Source organism: Platichthys flesus, chromosome 6 (genome assembly GCF_949316205.1).
Source record: "Platichthys flesus chromosome 6, fPlaFle2.1, whole genome shotgun sequence".
Taxonomy (NCBI): Eukaryota; Metazoa; Chordata; class Actinopteri; order Pleuronectiformes; family Pleuronectidae; genus Platichthys; species Platichthys flesus.
Window position 1 is genome coordinate 23368744 of NC_084950.1, and position 25497 is coordinate 23394240.

The 25497-nt window shown below is 40.2% G+C and overlaps 1 protein-coding gene across 2 annotated transcripts in view; it reads right to left on the reverse strand.

The window, feature by feature from the left end:
- LOC133954753 (chemokine-like protein TAFA-5) overlaps positions 1 to 19910 on the reverse strand; it is a 61403-nt gene extending 41493 nt beyond the window's left edge. For both annotated transcript variants that reach the window (XM_062389236.1, XM_062389235.1), the window contains exon 1: positions 19181 to 19910. In XM_062389236.1, coding sequence (XP_062245220.1) covers positions 19181 to 19271 — 91 coding nt within the window. In that variant the 5' untranslated portion in view covers positions 19272 to 19910. The remainder of the gene's footprint in view (positions 1 to 19180) is intronic.
- Between the last annotated feature and the right edge of the window lie 5587 nt (positions 19911 to 25497).

Sequence of the window (25497 nt, forward strand, 5' to 3'; positions counted from 1 at the left end):
GTGGTGAGCTACTTTGACTTTTGAGAGTTGACATACAATCACATAGAGGTTTGTTGGAATATGATCTTGAGACAGCCCATACTTTTCCCAGCAAAATTCATAGTACATGAAAAAACAGCCTTTTCTTTACAGACATAACTGGTTTCAATTTGAATGTCAATCTATGATAGAGATGAATCCTCTTCCCTCTCTATAACCTTTACGTAATAAGCAAAACTGAGGTTATTTTGCACATTGAAAAGCCCTGTCTGTTAAACCAGTTGCTACCCTCACTGCACTGACACTGACAAGTCAGATAAAAGCCAGGAAAGAAAGTTTTACATGTACGCCATTTATTTCTATGCAGTGGTGGTAAACACGCGACGGGCCCATCCATAACTCTGCTGTAGTTGCAGCTTAGCATGATTTGTAGGGCTGACACACTGACAGCAGGGGCTTCAACAACACACTGACTCTCCTGCACACACCAAGTTCCTCAGCTGCAATACAGGTATCCAAGCAGACTCTCACAGGAGGCCATAAATGTGTATCTAGTGCAACTACACCACACAAATACTCCTCACCTTCAAGGCCCTTAATAGTATAGCGCCTTTTTACCTTAAAGAGCTGTTAGTACCTTATAAACCCACTAGAGCACTCCGCTCCCAGAATTCAGGCCTACTTGTCGTCCCTAAAGTCTCTAAAAGTAGAGTAGGAGCCAGAGCTTTTAGCCATCAAGCCCCTCGGCTGTGGAATAATCTACCACTTTCAGTTCGGGAGGCAGGTGACTGAGGACTGGAGTGGCGTCTGGTCTGGATGGTGGATCGTGGTCTGGATGGTTGCTGACCATGGACTCTGATTGCAGTGGGACTGCTTGGCATGTCATGTTGGGGTTGTCCTTCGGGATGTCTACCCTCATCAAATGCTGCTAGAGACTTTGATTATTGATAATGTTCTCCTGCACGTGGCATCTATTGCACTTCTGTCCGTCCTAGGAGAGGGATCCCTCACATGAGGCTCTCTCTGAGGTTTCTACGTATTTTTACCCTTTTAAAAGGGTTTTTAGTAGTTTTTCCTTACTCTTGCTGAGGGTTAAGGACAGAGGATGTCACACCCTGTTAAAGCCCTATGAGACGAATTGTAATTTGTGAATATGTCAGGACTTTCTCCAGAGGTTTATTTTCACACATGAAAATGGCAGCGGGAGATTCTCCCCTCAGGTGTGTTTACAACAAATCCCCCAGAGGATTCAGGTGAGGGGCTGATTCGCAGACAGACACCACCTGAGATGATGGACTAGAAAAACAAATATGAGCACTTATTGTAAAGCAAATTTAAGTTTCATATAAAAAGCCACTTTTTTGCGCATGCGAAGCACTTGATTTCACAATCTATTGTTTCCGAATCTAAGATTAGCTGTAAAGGTAAATTTTGTTTTGTATATAGCATGTGTGCCAAGTTTGAACTAAAGCTGGCAGCACAAGTCTGCAGGCAACTGCCCCCTGGGCCCTATAGAGCCGCAGGCAAATAACTGCCTATGAGCCAAATCCAATGATCTAACAAGAATATTTGGACCCAAAACAAAAAAGTAAGTGATATCACAATTGGACATAATTTCTCATAAATCTGTTGTGGGTAATATGTCCAAGGCTAAGTTTAACTCTTCTAAAATATCTATAAATATCTGGTAGTCTAACAGGAGCATCCAGCTGATGAATAACAAAAAGTACATTTCAGTCAACCATTAATAAAATGACTCACTGTCATTTGTTCCCGAAATAAGTAATAAATTAGCTGCCGCAGCTCTGTTGTTAAAGGGAAAATGACGCCTGCCTTCACAAACAATCATAATATAAACCTGAATAACATAAATGCATGCATGTAAAATAAACAAGCAGTAGAAACCTCCTTTCCCACCAGATCAGCCCCATTGAAGAAGGCAGAAAAAAACTGGCCAATTATTTAATAGTATTAATATCAGCTTCTCTTTCAGCTTTATATTATTTCAGTGAACCCTCACTGACGTGAGCAGTTAGAGTCAAAAATCGCACTCTTTCTCCTTTAAGTCGTAACCCCACTCTTTTTGAATTAATGTCAAATTTTACAGGATGTTCCAGAGCTTTTCCAGTGAGTGTCTGAACAACAATGAGTATATTACTAATTACTGATTAATTTAGCATTCTTCCTTATGATAACAATTTAAAACACTATATGGTGGGTAGAAATGGTTGGGGTTGATGCCCATTATACTTCTTGAGTACATTCCCAAATCATTATAGTAAGTGTAGTTCCAGAAAGAAAGACAACAAATATATATTACAAAAGTTTGTAAATTTGAATGAAATAACATTTATTTTGAACAGGCACTTAGAACCCAGTCGGAAGAAGATTGCCATGATGCAGTCCTAGGAATTAAGCGCTTAGAATAAAAGGGGTCTTCCCCCAGGGCCTTGACACAGGAGGTGATGATGAGGACTGGGTGATGGGATGTCTGATTAAGAGATCTTAATTTTGATGGTTGAGAAGGGTCACTCATTGATGGTGATACTGATCTCACAGCCGAGGGACAGAAAACCTTTGTAAACTTGCAGGTGATTTTTTTGAACAAAGTTTTCCTGTTGAGTGTAATTTGTTACATTACAGGTTTTCAGCTTGTCTTAAAGGCCACGCTGTCCTTCAGCTGTTTCCTTTTAAATCCATTCTGTCATTTCTGCAGCTGTAGCTATTTGAAGTCCTGACTGTTGGGGTGAAAAGCCTAACCCATCAGACCGAAACGTGATGCAGCGGCAGCAGCACTCGGCAGCTGAGAGGGTTTTGATGTGGTGAGCGGCGTTCGCTGTTAGCAGGCTCTTTGTGAACATCGAATGAAGACGCAGTGTTATTGTTTCTATTGTCTCCGAGTCATCACTGTCTGTCAGGTGAGTAATCGCTCAGGAGGAATCATGTCTATGGGATGAGGAGTATTCTTCTCTTTCCTCCACCTCAACAGGATAACAAGTCAAAACTACAAACCTATGTGAGCTCTTTTAGAGCTTTAGTTCACATTTCACGGCCATCATGAAGCTACATCAAAAGTCTGCAACTTTAGTAGCAAATGGAGTGATATGCAAGGATATGAGCTGCATTTGTTTATTTCCCATTTTCTTTTATTTCAGGTATTTTTGTTTTCCCATAAACACAAGTTTAGTTGTTTACTAATTTCCATACGAAGGTGTCAGCAAACCCACGGGACGTTATATCCCAGTCAGTTAGGACTGAAGAAGTCTTTTCCACAAGAGGTGAAACTCGGGTAAATAAACTTTGACTGAGAATCTTCATGGAATGCTGCTCACAAAATGCACCAACATAATAACATTATATCTGAATCATGTAGCTACACACATTATGGTGAAAGATTTTGTTGTAGGGTCCTATAAAGTCTGTCAGCATGAAAACAAACTAGAATGCTGCTCAGAGAGCTTTTATCTCCTTTAGGCCTTACACATGAGCCAAAGTTAAAAGTGACCATTCACTGACCAGCAACCAGGTAGGCTCTCAGTCAAACTGGCCAATCACAACAGCTCAACTGCAATTTATCAGACACAGGCATCATAATAGTTCAGTTAGGAAACTCTATTTCACAGATCTGAGGTTTTTGGTTGAGTGACTGCAGTAAATCAGATTAACAAGTTATGATCTTTAAGATTTGAGTCATTTTTGAGGACACCTGTTTTTACTGTTGGGACAGTGTGTGTATATTTAAATGTTTCAAATTTCACCAGCAGCTGGTGTGGAACAATCTCACCTCTTTTTGATAAAGAAGTTGGAGGTTGTGCCGTCTGTAGTCTGCAGCTCACGTTGTTTTATTTCTACCTAAATGATCTGATAATGACTTTGTCTTATTAGGTGGCATTTTCACACAAAAAAAGCAACTTATCAGGAATAAGATATATCTGGTTTGCACACACACAACTGTGATGAGTCTGTGGTAGAGTGAACAGTGAGAGAACATTTCAAACTGTAATGCTAAATTGAAACACACTCCTCATTGGATTTGAGAGCAGTTTCAAGACTCAGCCTCTCTCTCCCTGTGTGTTTGTTTTCTATCTGTGTGAAAGATGTGCTTATTTTGTGTCTTGTGTGTCTGTGTGCTCTGGCCAGGTCTTCATGATGGAGAGGAAGTCTTGTTTTCACTCTGGTCTTATCTTAATATATTTGTCTTACCTGAAGTAGCTTGATGTTCTCCGGAAAGTTATTCTGCATTAATGTTTATCTAATGCTGTCATCTTGATACTGTTTTGTTGCTTTATTCTGAATGAACAACCACGGCTCGACTGTCTGTCCTGGAACAGGGATTCCTCCTCCGAACCTGCAGACCTGTTATAAACATCTTATATAAACATCCTGGAAGATCCGATCACAATTCATATGCAAATAATGACACTGTTAGTGTTTGTGAAGTCAAAAGGATGCTGTTTTTACACAGTCTGACTTTGTGTCTGTTTGTGGTAGTATGTGTTGATCAGTGGTAATATTGTGGCGGTGATTACAAACAAATCAATGTAGCTGAGTCGGTGGTCCTTCATATGTGACCCAGGATGGACTCACATTTACATAGCAAAAAGAATGTGGGCACATGCGTCCCAGACCGCCTCTGAATGTGGTCTGAGTGATCAGATCTCAGACTGCCATCAGGCTGCTTTTGGATGTGTTGAAACCTGAGGTTACTGCTGACCACAAGTGATAAGATCACTCAGTGCGGATGTTAACACAAAACCCGGACAGGGTCTCTGCTGATCTTTCTGAGGATTTTTCAGTTTTTATCCCTTTTTTTGTTATCTGAATTGAACGTCAGGGGTGTCAGGTTCTCTATAGACAGTGAACCCCCTGAGGAAAATGTGTAACTTGTGATGTTGGACTAAGTGAATATAATGTACTTATATTTACTATTGTAAATACTTAAAACGGCTTTGAGAGCTTTAAGCAAAATAATTCACTCAAAAAGAAAACTTAAGTAGTTACTTTTTTAACCTAGATTTAAAGATTGAAGTTTCTTTCTAAAAACACAGCTCAGATCTTAGTGATGCAGTTTTTAAGAAGCTCATAATTGCATGTGACAGGTTGCATTCACACGACTGCTTCATTCTGTCTGATCCCGGGGAAACCCACCCCATTAGCCTTATAGCTTTATACAAGTGAATAATAATCTATCTCATCTCTGTCATTACACTGCTGTGATGAGGCTAATCACCTCCTGCTCTTCCTCTTTGTGTCTGTGAGCTCTGTGGAAGTAGCAGTCCTCTTCATATCTAAAGGGTCAAAGGTCACAGTGGAAGCCGTGGACAGCCAGCGACATACAGAGGGGAGGACATTTGAACCCTCGTCCCTTGGAGGGTTGCACTATTTGAGACAAAGGTCAGGGGATCGTAGCACATACACACACACACACACACACACACATACATAACCACAGAGGAGTGAGACTGACTTCACAGAGAGGTATATATTAAAGGCAAAATAAAGTCATTGGCTGAATGTCCAGATAGTGAGCTTTCAATTCAAAAGAATATATTCACTCCTGTTCTTCAAATATCAGGAGTTGGGAGGTCACATGCTTAGTCTGTCATGCTTGCTAATTATAGCATCTATCTACATCTTTTTTTATCTGATATTCTTTACATATCACCAACATTTTCATTTTTGCTAGGTTATTAAAACATTGCTAAGACAGCTTTAGGCCTTGCTAACACAACATTAAATGGCTATGTTCATCTCTGTCCGGTCCAAATAGTTTGCAGATTAGTTTTGGCGTGTCACTTTCTGGTAGCCTTCACACTGATGTCAGTGTAAAAGTAGATTAGAGCTCAAATCAACATAAGGTGTCAGACCAGCGGTGAAACAGTGGCTGTCTTTTTTTATTTTAAACATCACAGGCCCACTTTTCGATGTCACTGATCCTGAAGTCTCTGAGCTGCTGAGATCAGAGCCGTTGCTGCAGGAATAGCCCCGGAGCCTTCTGCAGTAATCAGGATCCAGCCTGCATGTAGATGATACAAGAGATGCCACTCGCTACCAGGTATCCCATGGTAACCACAGAGGCTGACGGCAGGTTTCTGTTTGCTTGTTAGCTGCAGCTCATCGCCGGCCCTGTGTAACTCTCCATCTGCAACAGCACAGTAGGATGAAAACGCCCCTGTCTCTTGTTGGTGTAAGCCTGAGCAGAGCATGCTGGGAGAAGACGCGTGTGCAATACGTGAGCTGTGAACAGGACTGAAGTAAAAAATCCACTGTGCAGCAGGTCTTTATAGAGTCAACGAGGGAGCGTGTACTTTTTATCAACTGTGAGACAACGCAGATCCCGATGCAGCTAAAGACCCTTGTCACATTTAACTGCACTGCATTTTTACCACAGAAAATACAGGTTGCAAGTTGACTGGCTTCTGATGTTAGAATCATATCGAGTATTTTTATTATTAGGGCCCGAGGACTGACAGGCACTGACAGACGTGAGTGGTCAAAGATCACATGGATGCAGAGTCTGAAAATTGTGGACCTTCATTTTCTTAATTTCAGTGACAGTGCGACACAATGACATACCACTTAAAACTTAAACAGTGCTGCCTCAAATCCATTGAATTTGACATTATCCTCAAAAAATAAATAAATTTCTCATTTAAATACTACTGCCTCTGTGATAAATGGTTAAAAAGAAGGATTTCCATCTACGCTAGTTAATCTGCACTTGATTAGTATAGCCTGATGAAGAGATGACATCTGCTGATCGATTAGCAATAACTGCAGAGGCCCGATTGGGGAGCTCTGGGCACGGTGTTATTCTCTATGAAGCTGAAAGGGTGAAGAAACACCCTTTCCGAGTCGCTTTATTAACATCTCCCTTTTCCAGGTAAGAAATCAATGTTTATGCTCTGTGAACATGTTACTTCGTTGTTTTGTTACAATATTATATTTATTTTTATAGTTGAATTCGTGATTGTGTGAAGTTTGTGCAGCTAGTTGTATCACACTGTTATGTAGCTGGCTAAACTCTGCTCTTCCAGTGGCAGACATGGAGCAGCCCGAGGGAAGCATGAGTGCAACAGATGTTGTGTGCATTGTGACCATGGTTAGCTTAGCAAGACACACAAACAGAGACCAAGATGTTGCTAATGTGTATGTGTGTGGTTAATGCTCACTATGTTTATGGGAATAAATAATAAGTATTAAGATATTTTTGTTTATTGCCAATAATTTAAGTTAATGTTCAAGGATTAATAGGCCATTTCCATATATTGTTACCTGTCCATTTACCTGTATAGGATAAGTGAATGGAAAGAAAATGCATGACATTGTTTAATATTTTTTATTCAAAGAACTGTAACTATGTAAATTGATTCTGTAAATTATAAACAATTCTCTATGAAGCTGAAGCAGAAGAAACACCATGTCCGAGTTGCTTTATTAACATCTCCCCTTTCCAGGGCACAACACCTCCACCATGTTTGCACCTGTTATCATTATCACAAGTACTGTTAGTAGATCACCAGCAAAACGGCCGCCAACCAAATGTGCAATCTGTTATAATACACATGCAAGGACGCACTCTCTAGTTGGGATATGAGTAGATCAGGTCCTAAATCGACTCCTCAAAAGTTTGCCCATGAAAGAGAAGAACAGTACGAAACACTTTATTTTTAGGTGACAGTGAAGTCAATTGAATCCTCAATTCGTCAATGAGGATGATGTCACACATCTGTGTCTCCATGACTTGCAGAATATCTTTCGTAGTGCCAATTCTTTGTACACAGCATTGTGGATCTTCTCATAATTTTCTAATATGGTTACGATCTTTGTTTCGGGCTTGATCTGCTGCTTTGCCCTCTCTAAAAGATTTTTGATAAGACTGTGCACATCTATCACACTCTGTGGTACTTTGGCCTTCTTTATGGTACACATTGCAAGCCTTGTAATAACCAAGGCAATCTCTACGTGAACTAAGTTCTGCGTTGACATCCTTCTTGGCTCACAAGGAGGCCGGACATCAGAAGACTGCCTTGGCTTGACAGAAGTTTTGCACAAACTTTGATCTGAATCCTCCTTAGCGTCACATTTTCCACCATCACCACTTCCATCATCTGAAGATTCATCTCCAGAATTTCCATCATCAGAAGAATCATCTTCAGAATTTCCATCATCAGAATTCAAACTCTCCTCTGAATCCCTGAGATGTGAGATGACCCTGAATTTGTCATCCATTTCCTCTTGAGGGTCCTGGTCTTCTTCATTACAGTGGTTGATGGATGCAGTGGCAACCACTGGGGGACTTTTGTGATCATCTGATAGTTTTGCTCGCTCAGAAGGACAAACGACAGGGGTTATATTGCGTCAGATTGAGTCTGGGTGAGTCCATTTCTACTTTGGTTTAGTAACTAGTTTAGTATCAATGTCTCATAAGGTTATTAGATCTGTGTTTTCTTCTGCATCTTCTAATTGTTTCAGCCAATATCAGGATAATGCCTAACAAATAAGTTTAGATGTAAAGATGATTTGGCAGTAATCGAATAATCCTGTAGGATGTCATTTTATTACATGCAGTGTGGTACTGAGTTCAGTTTGTCCTATCGGCCTGGTCAAGATGTTCTCATCTTTGTTGCTCCCATGGCTGTCTATACTGTGCTCATACTTAGTGCTTAGCCATTAAATCCAACCCTTTATTCTGCTTCATTCCTCTGTGTGATCCGGTAACTTCCTTAAAAGTAGCCACAATATTCATATTTTGAAATCTATACAGAGTGTCAGATATCTCATTAACTACATCTTGCCTACTTTTGAAGAAAATAACTTTAACAACATGATTACTGAGCATGAATCTGACCACGGCCTTCCTGATTTGTAACTCTTCTACCCGCTGTAATACTTCTGCAATCACTACCATCTCCCTCTGTATACTGACAAGTTTTTTTCTACATTGTAATTTCTTTAAGTTGTCCATTTAATGGGGGGTAGGTGGGTATTTAACGTGTGCCCCTAAATGTTCTGCTTGGGCTCATAATATTTTCAGTAGGAGGATATGTGCTGCTTGTAAAACAAGTTAGTCTGGAGCCCTGAGTCGGCAGGAGCGGGACGATGAAATGAAAGCATGAAATCAGTAATTCCTGACTGTAATGTCAATCATGAGAAATATGTAAAGCGGCTCTGACCCCCGTCAACTCGGTGTTACTGCGTCTGACCTCTTGACTGATATCAGACTCGTATCTGATCCCAAGATCCCAACCTTTGACTTTGTAACAACCCCAACCAGAGTGGGAGGGGTTAGCCAAATGTATAAAGACAAAGAACTGTTTCCCATCGGTGTGCATATTACAAACTAACCTTTGTCGTTATTGTAGTTGTTATTATTAACTATTATTATTTTTACATGAGGCAATACAATACATACAAGTCCTGTAAATACAAAGTTGTCTTAATTGGTGACACTTTTGTGTTGATTTTCGCCAGAGCTTGAGGCTGGTTGTAAATACTGCAAAGCTTCCTGAGTATCTAATGTCTGCAAGTAATTCATACCCACTACTTCAAAGGAGAAAGAAGATTGATTAAAGGCAGTTTTCTGAACTTTTGTACCTTATAAATCTTGTAAAAGGAGGTGGTTCAAGAGTATGAACAATTTCTAGCAACTGGCAGGCATCTGAGTAAAATAAGAGGTCAAAATCAAAAGTGAGTAAATTATATTTTTCCAAGATGATGATGTGATGATAGAACCTTGTTGTTGTATCTAGTCAAGGTCAAAGTGAACTTTTTTGTAATTCAGACCATACAACAAGAAATGCATCATTTAAAAAAATATCCCTTCAGGGCAATGTTGAGAACTTCCTAAAGTCCTAGGGGGCTGAGGATGACACATAATGTGCAGTAATGTGTTGCATTTAGCTGTGTGTGAGCTTTGCTTCATATTAAAAATAAATGTTTCTTGCAGACGACACAAACAAATGTTTTGCATTTAGAACCTCTCATTATGAGCATGGAGCTCAATGTTCACTCAGCAGTCAGGGCTGTCGTCTCTCTGCCTTTTATGATCCGTGTTACTGTCTGGAAACGAAGTAAGGTTTGATCCACTTAGCTCCTGCTCGAGGTAGATTTGCTCTGAAGAACAAATCAAACATCCTGTGTGCAGTGGTGGCACATTTCAGTGACAGGAAAGTTGCCCAATTATGTAACTATTAAACAGGAGAGTGGAATCAGTGTGATAAAAATGTATTTTAGATAATGTTATATTAACAAAATATGTTAGGGCCATATTTGAATAAAGAAATTCTAAGATTTCCAGAATGAAGACATAAAGTTGTGATATTAAGAGAAATACCCAGCCTCTGACCTCTGACTGTGACATTTCTGTTCTCACATACAGCCCCTCTGGATAATTTCAGGAGATTATCCAGACTTCAGTGAATGTCTGAAAGAAGCTTTAATGTTTCACTTTGACTGCCAACAGTCAGATTTAGTTTGAAAAGATGTACAGAGAACTGTAATGTAGTGAATTTTTTTCACCTGCAGGAAAGTATCTATAATCTTCATAAAGAAAAGCCTGAAAGGAAAAGTGCATAGTTTCAAATATATTTGTTGAACTTGTATTATAATTACCATAGAGATTCCTTTCTCCTACAGCAGTTATCTTGGTGTAATGACATCTTGCCTGCGGGGATCAATCTCCTCCTGCTGATCTCTGCAGCAGAACTCTTGTGCGTTTATTTTACTTTGTAGTTTATCTGAATGAATCACAAAATCAATTGTTGTCCTGAATGCTGTGACATTAGCATTAAGGCTCCAAACATCCCGCTTCCAGCGCAGCAGAACGATGAAATTACAGCACATCTAGCTTTCTCTGCCCATGTTGCCGTTTTATTTTTTTTCTTTGCAGTCACAGCTCTAGTGTCATCTATTCATGAGGGAGAGGATGATGGAAAAAGATAAACTGACGTCTTGGTTGATATGAGCATTTATTATCGACAATCTTTTTTCAATACCCTGCTCACTGACAAGCGGAGTCCCCGTGTTTATCCTCAGAGTAAAGACGGGGGAATAGTGATGAGTTTGAAATGGGATTTGACAGGACTCAGCGGCTGTCCGCTGATCATCCGATGACAGTTAATGAGTCTGTTATTGTGCAGCAGGAGATAAATTATGAATCCAACACGAGGTTGGACATAAAGTCTCTGAAAGTGTTTGGAGTAAGTGTTAAAAAGAATGCATGAAATGATGAATGTGACTTATATATTACTATATATTAATTTATTTGTAAATGGTTTATGGATTTATGGATCTACATTTCCCTCTTTCTCAATACTTTTATAGTCATTTTTTGTTCGTTATATGCCAGTTGGTTTGATACAAAAATTAGATTTTCATTTATTAGTTTATTGCCTCCTTGATGTATTAACACCTCAGGGAGGCATCTGTTCGGTCACTGATTCATATTTACAGATTTATTAACAGCTCCAAACTTACTGTCAGAATAATGACTACGGGCCTGATCTACTAAAGGATTGTGCGTTTAAAAACGTGTGCAAACTTAATTTCCCCTGTACAAACATGCAAGCTGATCTACTAATGGTGCGCACTTAGGATGCGTGCAGAAGAGCCCCCGCACTTAATGAATACACTTGCCTTAATGAATATGCATTATCGGGTATTTCTTAACAACCCGCAAAGTTAGAGTAGATGCAAATATTTTAATTAAATTAATGCGATGTGATATACAAGGATTTTGACTGTGTCTATATATTTAATACGTTTGAAAGGTAGGTGCTAATCGGCGCAGCGTAATGCACAGATGGCTGCAGTTATTGTGTTGAGGAAGAGACGGCTGAGAACAATTTTTTTCAGAAATGGAACTGCACCTGCTGCTCAATATTGGTCAAAGGCATCACTGCCACTGGCCCCCAACCTGTTTTATTTGCTGAGGTTTTATTATGAGCAATTTCTTCTTTGGTTCTTCTTCTCATGTCCTGCCATCTTCTCTTAAATTCATCGGTTGTTCATTTTGTTTTATACACAGCATTTCCTTTCTCGCAGATACGCTCCCCTCTCGCATTTCTTTGAGTTATATACATATTTCTTTGCTGTAGCTCAACAACATGTTTGTTTGCCTCCTCCACTTACCCCTCCGATTCCATGGAATTAAATTTTGCCTTGCACTTGCGATCACTCTGCTCTCTGAATGCTCCGTGGCAGAAACCAGTAACACATGCAAAACACTCATTCAAATACTACTGCCTCTACCATGTATGCACCTGTTATCATGTACTCAATTATTTTTAGAAGATCACCCACAAAAACGCCCACCAACCAAACGTGCTATCTGTGATAATGCACACGCAATGTATCACTCTTTATTTGGGATCTTAGTAGATCACGTCCTGAGTGTCTTTAGACACAAACAGAACAAGATATTGAAATGTTCCTCTTCGTGATGTGAATTGAAATAAATGCTGATTAATGCATTACTTAACAGCAGTGTCAATGAGAAGCAGTACTTTCATTTGAGAACTGTTATGTTTATGATGTACTGTTTAGAAGTGCCGTATATGCCAGCAGCCTATCAACGGTCAACAGTAATGTTCCAATAAGAGTCATTACATGCCATCAGATTCATGAGCTGAGTGACAGTCCAATCTTGAGCAAACAAAGAGGCAGGTGTTCTGGCAGCACAAGTATAAGTATAAGTAAGTTGAAATGCTACATGGAAACACTGATGTGAGTGAGCCAATCACTGCGCAGAGTTAGTTGGTTGAGGTGAATGGCAAGTGCAACCACAGTCCTGTGTGGTTAAGACAACAGAAGAACTTTGGATAAGGTGAGATCCTGTGTTCATAGTTTAGATGCAATTGAAATTAGCTTCCTTAAAATTAAATCCCTTACCTTAACCAATGCAGTGATTCTTAACATCATCATATTGCTGCAGTCTCTAGTAGTACATTGTGCTGCGAGATCTTTTGATTTATGTCTATATTTGATACAAAGTTATATGGTTGCTGTTGGATAAATACGTTTAGTGATCTGTTAAATGCACTATGTGTAACTTCGGCTGCTAGGGGTCTCTTTATAACAAAATACATAGTTTGATGACTCCGTGAAGCAGTGTGGGATCATGGGAGTTTGTGTCTTCACCACCATTGATGATGGTGAACAAACATGTTCATTTATGAGGTTAAACATTAAAGTTTTATTCACGTTTCGCCAATGAATAATCATGCTCCATTACACGTGACCAATACAAACGATAGAAGAAACAAACATTATATTATATTTTACATTAGAGTTACATTTTCAAAGATCATGGTTTGGCTTAACATTTTACTTTGGCAGTTTTCTTTGGTTAAAAGAAAACAACGACTGTGTGAAATGAAAAAGGAAAAGAATCGACTCTCCTGTGAGACAAAGTCAGATATTGTGTTCCTCTGCGGATTTAAGGCTCCATAACGACTCTGCTCCAAATGGATTTTCCCATCACCCAGCAGGGGATCTTGTCTCTGTCGCACATGTGACGGATTTCATTCTTTTACTTTTTTTAAGAGTGAGAAGTGTAAACAATAAGCATCATCAGCGCCACGCAGGGCTGCTCACCGCTCACTGTTGTTCCACCTCCTGATGAATTTATTCAAATCCAATTACACCCTCTGCAGCCTTTTGCCACGTTAATTTCTGTTTGTTATTTTTTTCCTTCGATTTTCTTTTTTTCTCTTTCATTCCGATGCAGTTTGTTCATAACGCCCATGAATATATGCTCTACTTAATGAAGCATTGAGAATTCATTTGGATTTTGAAGGCTCCTTAGGTAAGCATTCTACACTGCAGGCACAACAGTATGGCTGCATAATAGGCCTGTTTCCAGTATCTAAACGAGCTTCATGAGCGAGTGGAGGGAGTCACGCAGTAAACAGATGGAGATGAAGTTTCAGTCTGCAGTTTGTGTTCATTAAAGTGTTTCACACTGAGGTAACACCTCCTGAAATTCACTCACTCCACGTTTCTTTTAAAGTTTTCCTTCAAATTTCACATCTGGGATTTTAACTTTATCCCATTAAAGATGTTTGCATGAGCAGAAAGATGGTGAACCACTTTTGTTGTTTGATAAAGAGAGAACAAGTCGACATATTGACATTTCACCATTTTTAATCAAAATTAATATGAAGACCCACTGCAGCGTCAGGAGACATGTGGAGTCTCTGAGTATGTTTGAGCTCTGAATGCTGGATTGTAAGATTCTCTTGTCTCTGCAGCAAAGATCATTTGAAACATGTGTATGTCAGGGAGAGGGGGGGGGGGTTAAAAGAAGGGGTTGGCAGTACTCCAGTGTCATAGTCATGTGTGATAGTGCACCACGACTTTGACAGTGTAATAAACCATAATCAATCAATAGTCTAATAATAAAATATAAGGCATTTTATTATCTTCAAATGCTCAGTTGTGCTCTGAACACTTCCTTATACAGCAAGTTAAACAGATGGAGTGTCTGAACATGACGGGGGACACAGAAGCAGACACAGGGGTGGAAACTCTTCTTACCCAAAAAAGGGGGCCTCTCTGTTGGCCTGTTTTTAAATCACAGAAGGAGCACATTACAGTATTACACATTAGAGTCTGGGTTTCGTGTTTCAATCTGAGCCTGTCCAAGCTTGTAAGAAAATAACCGAGTCCAACCAGAGCGGAAGGCTTTATCACTCCGACTTGTGTCGGCTGCAGTTAATATAAGCTGCGTTAAATTTGTTTTAGCCCCTCATATGGCTCACGTTACCTTATGTTTTTGTGAACATGAAAGGAACGCCCCATAGGGAATTTCATTAGAACTAGCATTAACATTCACTTGGACTCATAGTTAACCATAAAAGTTGGACATGAAGGTCATTGTTATTGTCGTTGCAACTTTGGCAGAAACACCCTCAAAGATGAACTGATAGGGTGGCAGGGGTCAAAAGTCATGGTGTCCTCATATGAGTCTGGGGAAAAAGAGTATTTGGACTGAAACTGTGCTGGTTGGTGGAGGCATATAATTGCCACGCTGTGTTTGTAACATCTAGCGTTTAAACAACATTGTAGCAACAAACTTTGAGAGGATGCCCCTCAAGAGAGAGGCTCGCCTCTAAGGGCCTGATCTACTAAAGGTTTGCACATGTAAAAACCTGTGCAAACTTCATTTGACCGCCTTAAAAAAATAGCAAGCTGATCTACTAACTTTGTGCACTGAGGATTACGTGCAAAATAACACGCGCTTTAGTACGCTTGCCTCAATGAATATGCATTATCGGGCATTTAAATCCGAGTTCACAAAATATTAGGTGTGCAAATACTTACATTTAGCAAACATATTGTGATTTACAAAGCATGAAAAAAATTTCGGGGATTGTATGTGTCTATATTTAGTACATTTGAAAGGTAGGTGCTAATCGGCACAGTGTTACGCTCAGATGGCTCCGGTTACTGTGGTGAGGAGGAGACGGCAGCAAGAAAACGGAGAGAGCGTGTTTTTTCAAAAAGTGAACTGCACCTGCTTCTTAATATTGGTAGGAGGCATCTCTGCCACCAGCTGTTTTATTTGCCGAGGTTTTATTATGAGCTATTTTTCTTTTGTTCTCCTTCTCATATCCTGCCATCTTCTCTTAACTTCATCTGTTGTTCTTTTTGTTTTAGACACAGAATTTATATTCTCACAGAAACTCTCCCATCTCGCGATTCTTTGAGTTACATTCGTATTTCTTTGCTGTAGCTCAACAACATGTTTGTTTGCCTCCTCCACTTACACCTCCAATTCCATGGCATTAAACTTAGCTTTGCGCTTGCAGTCACTCAGCTCTCCCTAATGCTATATGGCAGAAACCAGTAACACATGCAAAACACGAATTTATATACTACTGCCTCTACCATGTTTGCACCTGTTATCATTTACACAATTATTTTTAGAAGTTCATCTGCAAAACGCTAACCAGCGCAAATGGCTAATCTGTTATAATGCACATGCAATTTAGCACTCTTTAATGGGGATCTAAGTAGATCAGGCCCAATGTGTCTCTATTGAGTGAGGGTCAGAGAGGTGGAGCAGCAGTTTGGCTGTGCACTGCATGAAGAAAATTGCTTTCACACAAGAAACTGTAAATGTTCACAGACATGTACAAGACCACAGGAGCCCAAAATTAACTAGTCACTTACAAATAATATTAACAAAAGATATGACTTTGTTAAGAATTTGTATTTACTAACGTACACAATGTGCTTGAACAAGGAACAATTTTCTAAATATATTCAATGATGTTTGCCGGCTAACAGTAAACAAGGATTGCCTTAAATGTGCACCTTACTGAATCAGGATTTGTGCATGGATGTTGAACATATAATTGGCCGCTCTGTGTTAATTGTGGCCCCTTTATAGCTCTGGATTTAGGATAATCCTAGAGCTGCCGCTGTACTCAACTGATTCAGTGTCATTTCCAGAAAGTTAATAAAAAGGGAAAAGGTGCAGCAAGGCTAGTTTGCCATAAACACCTCATCGGCTGATAAGTTAATATTCGTACTAGAATGTACAGCAGGGCTGCAATGCACATTGTTTTCCTTCTTGATTAATCTGCTGACTCATTTTCATTGATTTGTCTTGGGAATGTCAGAAAGTTAAAAATCCCTTCTATAATTTCCCACAGTCCAAGTGGACGTCCTGTTTTGTTTTGTCCAAGCAAAAGTCCAAAGATTTTCCGCTTAAAATTATAAGAGTGAAAGAGAAAAGGATAAAAGCTGGGAGCCGGGAAATGTTTAATGTTTAATTCCTTTTCTGCAGGTCAACTTACTGATTAAACAACCAATCATTGCAGCTTTAGGGGAATATAAATTAAAAATTTAAAAGAAGAGGTGCTGACACTTTGAAATCATAACTCAGTGCAACTCAGCTTGTGTGGTCAATTCACTATCTGTGCTCCAAACTGTTCTCTTCACATTACATTTTAAATGTTCAAGGTTATGCAGGCTTCTGCTGTTCCTGCAGAGCATCTCACTGGGAGACACTCTGCACTTTAGAGGAAGCTCTGATAACGAGCCATCACACAGGATCAGTACTGCTGCTGAGGAGCAAAGCAGAGCTTTTGTAATGTTTATTTCTTTTCTGGTCTCATTTATAGCTGAAAACAGAGGGAGAACAAACTCTGAAGGCTGAACTCTTCACTAAGAAAAAAAGGCTTCATGTTATACAGTCTGTGTTGATATGAGGATCATCAACATACGCACTTATCTCTGCACTTGAGACGGTGACACATTTTCTACTGATTGGTGAAGGCGTCATCCATAATGAAAACTGATAATAAAAATACTCAGCAAAGAGCAAGGGTGTAGGCTTGGTTTGGGAAGTGGGGCGACGCAGAGATCATCATAAAAAAAATGGATATTAATTCCATTTTATTAAATAAGATATCAGAATGTAATTGGCTATTAGACTTTTTAAATGAAAAACTAAACAGTAAAGAAGAATCTTCCTTATTCCTGTTGGTGTGAATCCAGATCAGGGGGGTCTATACAAGTCATTATCTTGGGGCTTTCTTTAATATTGTAAGATAGTTTTAAAATCCAGCTTGTTTTGACGGATATTTATGTATGTAGGTATTTGATATAAATATGTGAATGTAGTTAATTTAAATGTGTTGTTTTATAAGGGGACTGTTGGGCCTTGGCAGGGTCTAGGTTCTAGGGTCTCTATAAGCTCTAGTTCTTAATATTATTATTTTCTTGCCAAAAAAATTAAAAGAGTTTGCCGTTTTTTTGAAGGCCTGAGTTGTGCATGTCGGTGCAATGTCCAGTCGAAGGGTCAGAAGGTCAGAGACAGTAGCATCCTGAGCCTGAGAGGCAAAATCCATGGGAGAGGCTCTGCCGACACTGCTACTTGTAAAACCTGACAGTGGTGGAATTAATCCAAGAGTCGTTTCTTGTCTACTCTGGATTTTAGCAGATGGACACTCTGACGACAACAGAGGAATTGTCCGTTTTCCAGAGAAATCTTTGACAACTGAAACCTTAAAAGGATTAAAATTCTTGAAAAAAAAAATTTCAGTTCTTCATCAGACTCTTCTAACGGACAAATTAAAGCAATCTCTCTGTGGGGATTTTCAGCAATGCTGAAAAGTTGTCAACTTAAACATCTTATATGCACATAACTCACTTTCTAGAGTTCAGTCAGAGGCAGACAGCCCCATCAGGAGCGGCAGGTCTTTTGTCCCTCGATGTGAACTGTCGATACAAACAAGAAGGAATGAGTGGACGGACCTCTTGCTTCCCCTCAACTGGGCATGACTTCTCTCTATGAACTGCCATGCCTGCCAGCCCTAACATTTAGTTTGTTTCATTATGATTCAATAATTATCGCTTTTTGGTTCGAAAAGTGCAGAGCTATGACCAGAAGCTTTTTTTTGCCACATTTTAAAATCTAAATGAATGGATTGGGATTTTTAGATCTTATCTCTCCAACTGATTTATCTTCCTATCAGCACTTAGACAGCGGGAATGTCACTTTATTGATAATTGAATTTATCACCTATGTCCCCTTGGAATTTACAGACTAAAAAAATGAATCAGTTCATACAAAAACAATTAGTCTATTAATAAATTATGGATTTGATCGTTTTTAAATGGTGAGAGGACCGAAATGCATCATTTCACAACCAAAGTTCAAATCTTAACAACAGTTAACTGAATTATGTGTGTGCGTGTGTGTGCCTGTTTGTGTGTGTCTGTGTGTGTGTGTGTGTGTGCCTGTTTGTTTGTGTGTGTGTGTGTGTGTGGGGGGTGTGTGTGTGTGTGTGTGTGTGTGTGTGTGTGTGTGTGTGTGTGTGTGTGTGTGTGTGTGTGTGTGTGAGAAAGAGGGGGGCAAAGTCTCAGTATTTCCTCTCTCTATCATTGTCTCTTATCTTTCTGGATCCTTCCAATAAAAACAGCCTATAGCTTCCACTGCCTCTGTTCCTTGATCTGTTCTCCATCTCCCGCCCTTCATCCCCTGTATCACCATGTCGTCCACTGATGCACGTGCACGCGATGCGAAACACTGTACATTTGACTATTTTCTTAATCAAACCAAAACACCATGTAGGTCTCTTCTTTAACATCTGCTAATGTTTCAGAGACCTGTTGAGGCCCTCGGTTTGACCTTCCACACACAAACACACACACACACACACACACCATCCCAAAGTGTGGTAGCTACCTTCTCTGAGGATGTGGTTGTGGAGCAGCAGCAGGAGCAGGATGCAGACCGCAGCGGCAGTCAGAGCCCAGGCCGGCCGGAGGAGCTGCATGAGGAAGAGCCGAGAGCCGCACCGGCAGCCAAAAAGTCCGAGCTGTAATTATCCGGGAGCTGGTGCCTCCTCACGGCGCCACATCCATCTCGATCCCATCCACAGGAGGACGTAGGCGAGACACAGGTGGCATCTCCGGGATACGAAACCACACAGGAGCCTGAATTGATAAATCCAGAGTTGAGGAGATTTAAGAAGCACTGTTTGTTTCTTTTGTTTCTGTCCCCGCGCTCTCCGGGTGAATCAGCCGGGGGGTCCTCGCCGCGCAACCCGGCGCGTCACGGTGCGCAGCGGCGACCGCTAGCAGCAGCAGCGGGTGGTGATGCCCGAGGTGATCTCCTCCACCGCAGCACGTCCATCAAATTATAAAACCTGCTCCAGATGGAAAGTTTCCCACTTTACCGCCCAACTTACAGCTCCCTGCGCCTCGGATCCACCAAGAGTCTCCGTCCGCTCGTCCCCGTAAATCCCACCAGAGTTTGAACAAGCGACGACTGGAAGTGTTCAGCGGGCATGTTGCACGTTTCCCCGACACACTGGGCAGGTCGTCCAACGGATCCACTGCCCGGTGGTGATGGAGTGGAGGAGGAGGAAGAAGAGGAGTAGGAGGAGATGCAGCTGCTGCCACTAAAAGTCTGAGGATCCTCTGCGACCTGCTGCTTCCACAGCATCTCTCTCTCTCTCTCTCTCTCTCTCTCTCTCTCTCTCTCTCTCTCTCGCTCTTTCTCTCTGACGTCACTGGTACCGTCAGCTTGGGGCAAATCTCCAGTGAGATACACCCGGACCCGCGCGGTGCAACAGGAGCGGAATACTGAAATGTTGGAATGTGAGGGGCACTGCGAGGGGCACCCTGGTCTTAGTGTATGCAGTTTATAATTCAGGTTATATGCCACTCTGTAATAAGACACCCTTTATAAAACATTTATGAGATGTATTAATACATCTGATTAACAAAAGAAAACATTTAATGGGAGTTTGCCAAGCCACTCACCTAGTTTGTATGAATCATGAAAAAATTATTAGTTATTTGAAATAATAAATAATGTCTTAACATTACGTGGGTATTGAGTACTGGGTAATCATTTGTAGCAAGGCTTTTTTCCAAATACAAGTGTAAACATCCATTAAATGGAAAAACACCACACAAATTGATTATAGGTTTGAAAAAAGATGATGTTTGGGTTGCGTAGTAAGATCTGTTTAAGGTTTAGGACCTCTGTCGTCTTATTGGACGACAGAGGTTGTGGATGAATTATCCAAGAATTCCAAGAAACCAACAGCTTTACGTCACTTCTAGTAACTTGTGCGAATCCAGCCAGACATGTCTGAATTTAAACCTGTTCATGTTTTCTCAGGTATACTCCTATTTTATAGGAATTTTGCTGCAAACATTGTGCCGCTGTTGTTGGAGGAAAATGTAATTCTCCCAGTTGTTAGAGAGTAGCACTGAGAGCATGAATTATTTCAGTCATCCACCGGCCAATTACAATTTTTATGTTTTCCCTGAACTCTCACAATATTGTGATCCAATATATTGTGTTCTTTACTTTCTGCTCTAATTACTGTGTTGTTTACCATAAAGAAATACATTATTCAGAGATTCTATAGAAACTGAAACGGCAGTGTACACACTTTACAAGAGAGTCAAGCGGCCGAAACAGCCTGCGACAGCCCCAGCCTCGCAGGCAGGCTTCGACCCACCTGACTCTGGCTCGTATCTCGTGGGGGGGGGACTTGGCTCATTAGGTTTTAAAGGAACAAACACTCAAAACAGATTAATCTGAGGAGGTGTGTGTTGGACAGGGTAAAAAGGGTGCTGTTTAAATGATCCTTGTGGTATTTTGACCAAAATATGTTACAGACATTTCATTAAGACCCCAAGGAACCATATCAACTTGTGGTAAAATGGGCATTATTTGTCCCCTTTAAGGGCCTACAAGTGTCCCACGTATTGTACTTCCTGAACCACAAGTGTTGGACAATTCAAGGCATTTTGCTACTATGATAAGTTCCTACAAGTGTCCCAAGTATTGCACATCCGTAACCACTAGTGTGGGACATTTCTAAGCATTTTGCCTCAATGATAAGTGCCTAGGAGTGTCCGACTCCTTCTGATTGGTCGGGACATTTTAGGCATTTCTGCTGTAATGTTCAGTGCCTACAATTGTCCCACATATTTTACTTCCCGAACCACAAGTGTGGGACATTTCTAGGCATTTTGCTTAAATGATGAGTTCCTACAAGTGTCCCAAGTATTGCAGATCCCTTACGACCAGAGTGTGACATTTCTAGGCATCTTTGCTATAATGTTAAGTGCCTGCAAGTGTCTTACGTATTGTACTTCCCTAACACCAAGAGTGGGACATTTCTAGGCATTTTACCTCAATGATAAGTGCCTAGAAGTGTCCGGCTCATTCTGATTGGTCGGGACATTTCTAGGCATTTTGCTACTCTGATAAGTGCCTAGAAGTGTCCCAAGTATTGCACATCCATAATCACTAGTGTGGGACAAATCTAGAGATTTTACTTTCATGTAAAGTGCCTACAAGTGCCCCACGTATTGTAGTTCCCTAACACCAAGAGTGGAACATTTCTAAGTGCCTACAAGTGTCCCAAGTATTGCACTTCCATAACCACTAGTGTGGGACATTTCTAGGCATTTTGCTTTAATAGTATTAGATTATTTAACTTTAACGTGTTAATGAAGTGTATGATGAAGAGAAGAATTTCTATTATGTTGTTAAGCAGTGTTAATTTCGTTGACGAAAACTATGACGAAAAATATTCGTTAACGATCTTTTTTCCATGACGAAGACGAGACGAAGATGTAACGAAAACGGATCTTTGAAAATAAAAACTATGACTAAATCTATTTTAACTTTCGTTCACGAGACGAGACGAGTCGAAAATGTTGGTTGTTGACTAAGTCAAATAAATTTTTTTAACATCATCGTATCAGGCCATCATAAAGAATCAGGAGTGGCCGAGTGAGTGTGTCTGTGTGTGTGTGCGCGCCAGATAGCGCACCTGTCCCGAGGCTCCGCCCCCTGCCCCGAGCACTCGCTCAGAGACACAGTGAGATCAGAGCTTGTCCCTGTGAGGCAGCCTCTCAATAACTAACTGCTTCTTAACTATGGAAACAGTGAAAACACAGACAGACTTTCTCCGGTCTCAGCTGATCAGAGATCAGCGCCTCAGCTTCTTGATCAGAGCAGAAGCTGCAGTTGGTTTCTACCGAGCTGCATCAGCCTCCAGCCTGACCTGCTCTCACTTTTTGTTTTCACATTTAAACTAAATATATATTTTTAAGCTATTAGGCTGCAGCTATGTGTTTTTATTTATTTCAAAATAGGGTACTTCTTATTTCATACATTTTCCACAAATATTGGGAGGACTCAAATAACCCTACAAAGTTATATGTTTAATTTATTTCAAAGTAGGCCTACACTTGCCTGTGTATTTTCTTCTCTTCATAAATGTTCGGTGTTTCCTTTGTTGTAACAGGTACAAACAGCAATAAAATGTCAAGAGTTGTCTTTATTGTTGTTCTATAATTTCGTAAATGCAACAAACTATAGTTTAGTATAGTATAACTTTATATTAAACTTTATTAGCTTTGTTATCAAATATGTTTTTTACGGCTCCAGACACATTTTATTTGGTGGGCAAAATTACTCTTTTGATAGTAAAGGTTGCCAACCCCTGCTATAGACCTATGCTGGTAGGGATATCTAATGGAAAACTTAAGTACTGCAAGCTAGACTATTATGTAGTTTTAGACACAACACAGGGTCCCTGGGCCTGAGGAGAGAAGAAAAGGATTTTAATGAGGCTATTAAATGTGACTAAATCTATACTAAAATGTGAATAGTTTTAGTTGACTAAAACTAGACTAAAACTAAGAAGGATAAAAATGACTAATATGCATTTTCGTCAAAAGACTAAGACTAAAACAAAAATAGCTGCCAAAATTAACACTGTTGTTAAGCCAATTTGACACGTTCAAATAGATACTCATACGTACTAGAAATCTTTGTTTGTAATAGAAAAATATATAATAATAGTTGTATTAATAATGATATTGAATTTGAAAAATAAAACTTGGCCATTTCCTTATTCTTTATTAGAGCTTGTAATATGTAATGAAATAGATTTCATACCTGTTAAGCTTATCATGGGATGTCCTGTACATTAAGGTGAGGGTCTGTCTGGAGACAGTTGTTGATTACACAGTTTTTTCTGCAGCTGTTCCAGCATGAACATGTGTCCTCCAGGTTGAATGATGGCTGGTTGTCTGTTGATGGAGACGTGTGGTGATGATGACAACAGCTCTGCAGTCCCCTGCTCTTCAGTCTGAATGAAAGAATCCAGCTGATTGATTGTTCAGCCTCAGACGCTCCAGGTTACGCTCAAGCTCTTATCAAAGCTCTCAGCAGCTCTGCATATATCACACAGACTCCATCACAGCCTTTCTTCTGCTCAGATCTGGACCCGTCTCCGTCAGGTCGTGGTCTCTGGGCCTCCACCGGTAGTGATTATTGCTGATGTTTTCTGCAATCGATTAGATTTCCACAGAGCCTTCCCTCAACGACCGGCGGTGTCGCAGAGACGAGTCTGGAGAAAAAGATCAACACAAACACTGTCAGGACTCATCTGGTGTCAATAGCAGGACAGAAAATGAAAACTGTCCGTCTGACAGGATGGAAAGTCAGGAGGAGATTAAGACCTGACAAATAACTGTGACCACAAACTCTCTCAAACTCACAGCCCACTTGGAGGAAGTTGAATCTAGATATCACTTCATCTTTCTAAAAGGGATAGTTCACCCTGAAATTAAAATTCACTCATCATCTACTCACCAATATGTCGAGGGAGGGGGGGAGTGTCAGGGGTAAAAAGACGACAGAAAAAACTGCTAACTGCTTGTGTGGTGTCATCCAAGTTTCAGCAAGCCCTGACATTCATATTCGACTTGAAACGGTGTCATTTACACTAGTGTCCACCGGAAGTGGCTAAGCTAACAGACGTTAGTACGCCCGACAGTCTTTGAATGCATCTCGTCGCAGATATCAGCAACCTTTTAGGCTAAAAACGTGGTATAAATGTCCTTGTTTCAAGGTGAATATGAATATCCCGGCTTGCGGACACTACACAAGCAGAATGGAGGCATGTTGTGTTTTTTTTCTGTTGTTTTTGATAGAACTTCAGAACACAGACTCACTATTTCCTTATTTGATGAACATGGATGAGATCCTTGATACACAAAAATGGACAAATTAGGTTTAATATGCTAGATATATAACCTTGAGAGTGACACGATTTAGCAAGGAAATTATGAGTATAAATGACAGATTGGTAAAGAAAGATGGACTCAACATCAAGTCATGAGGACCTGGTGCATCTTTCACTTGAAAAATAGGGGTTCACCCAATATTGATGCAGAGAGGAGAACTGGCACTGCCTGGTACCGCTGCTACTTCAAGGAGTATTTCAGGATGTCAGTTGACAGTTTGAAGAACCGTGAATATGCAGCTATCACAAACAGCACACATTCTAATTTGTTTGATGTTTTCAATTTGAAAATATCTAGCTAATGCCAGCTTTCACATCAACGACAGAATTTTCTTGAGCAATATTTTGCCTTTTCTTTTTTAATAACATGCTTATTTATTGCATGAAAAAAGAGACATCTTAGACATCAAACAAAGTGTGGGAGGAGAAAGTGATTAATTTAGTTGAGTTTTGGAGTTTACTTATTGTCTGATTTTCTGTGCACGGTTCATCAGTGCAATGCTACAGCAGTGAATGAACAACCAAAGATGTTTTATATTATATTATATTATACATGTCTAACAAAAAGTGACAGCAAAACCACTGCAGCTAAACCAATGTAACTGACGCAAGATGTAAATTTGATTCAAACTGTGGGTGAATGGTGAATTAAGTGTCACCTCCATGAAGTCAACACCATTAAGTGTTTCCTTGTTGTTGCTTAGGACAAACTGATATGAGTTCTTTCCAAACATGCTGAAGAAGTGCATGCAGACAAGTGATTTGACGGTTTCTGATGAATAATCAATTGGAAGCCACATTCGTTTTTTTGTTTATGTTTATTTCATGGAAAAGCACACATCAGCTAGATGTGTGCTTCACCATCAATACTCCTCCAGACTGAGAGTAAACAATGATTTCAGCAGGCATTAAGGAAGCAGAGGAAACTCTTCAC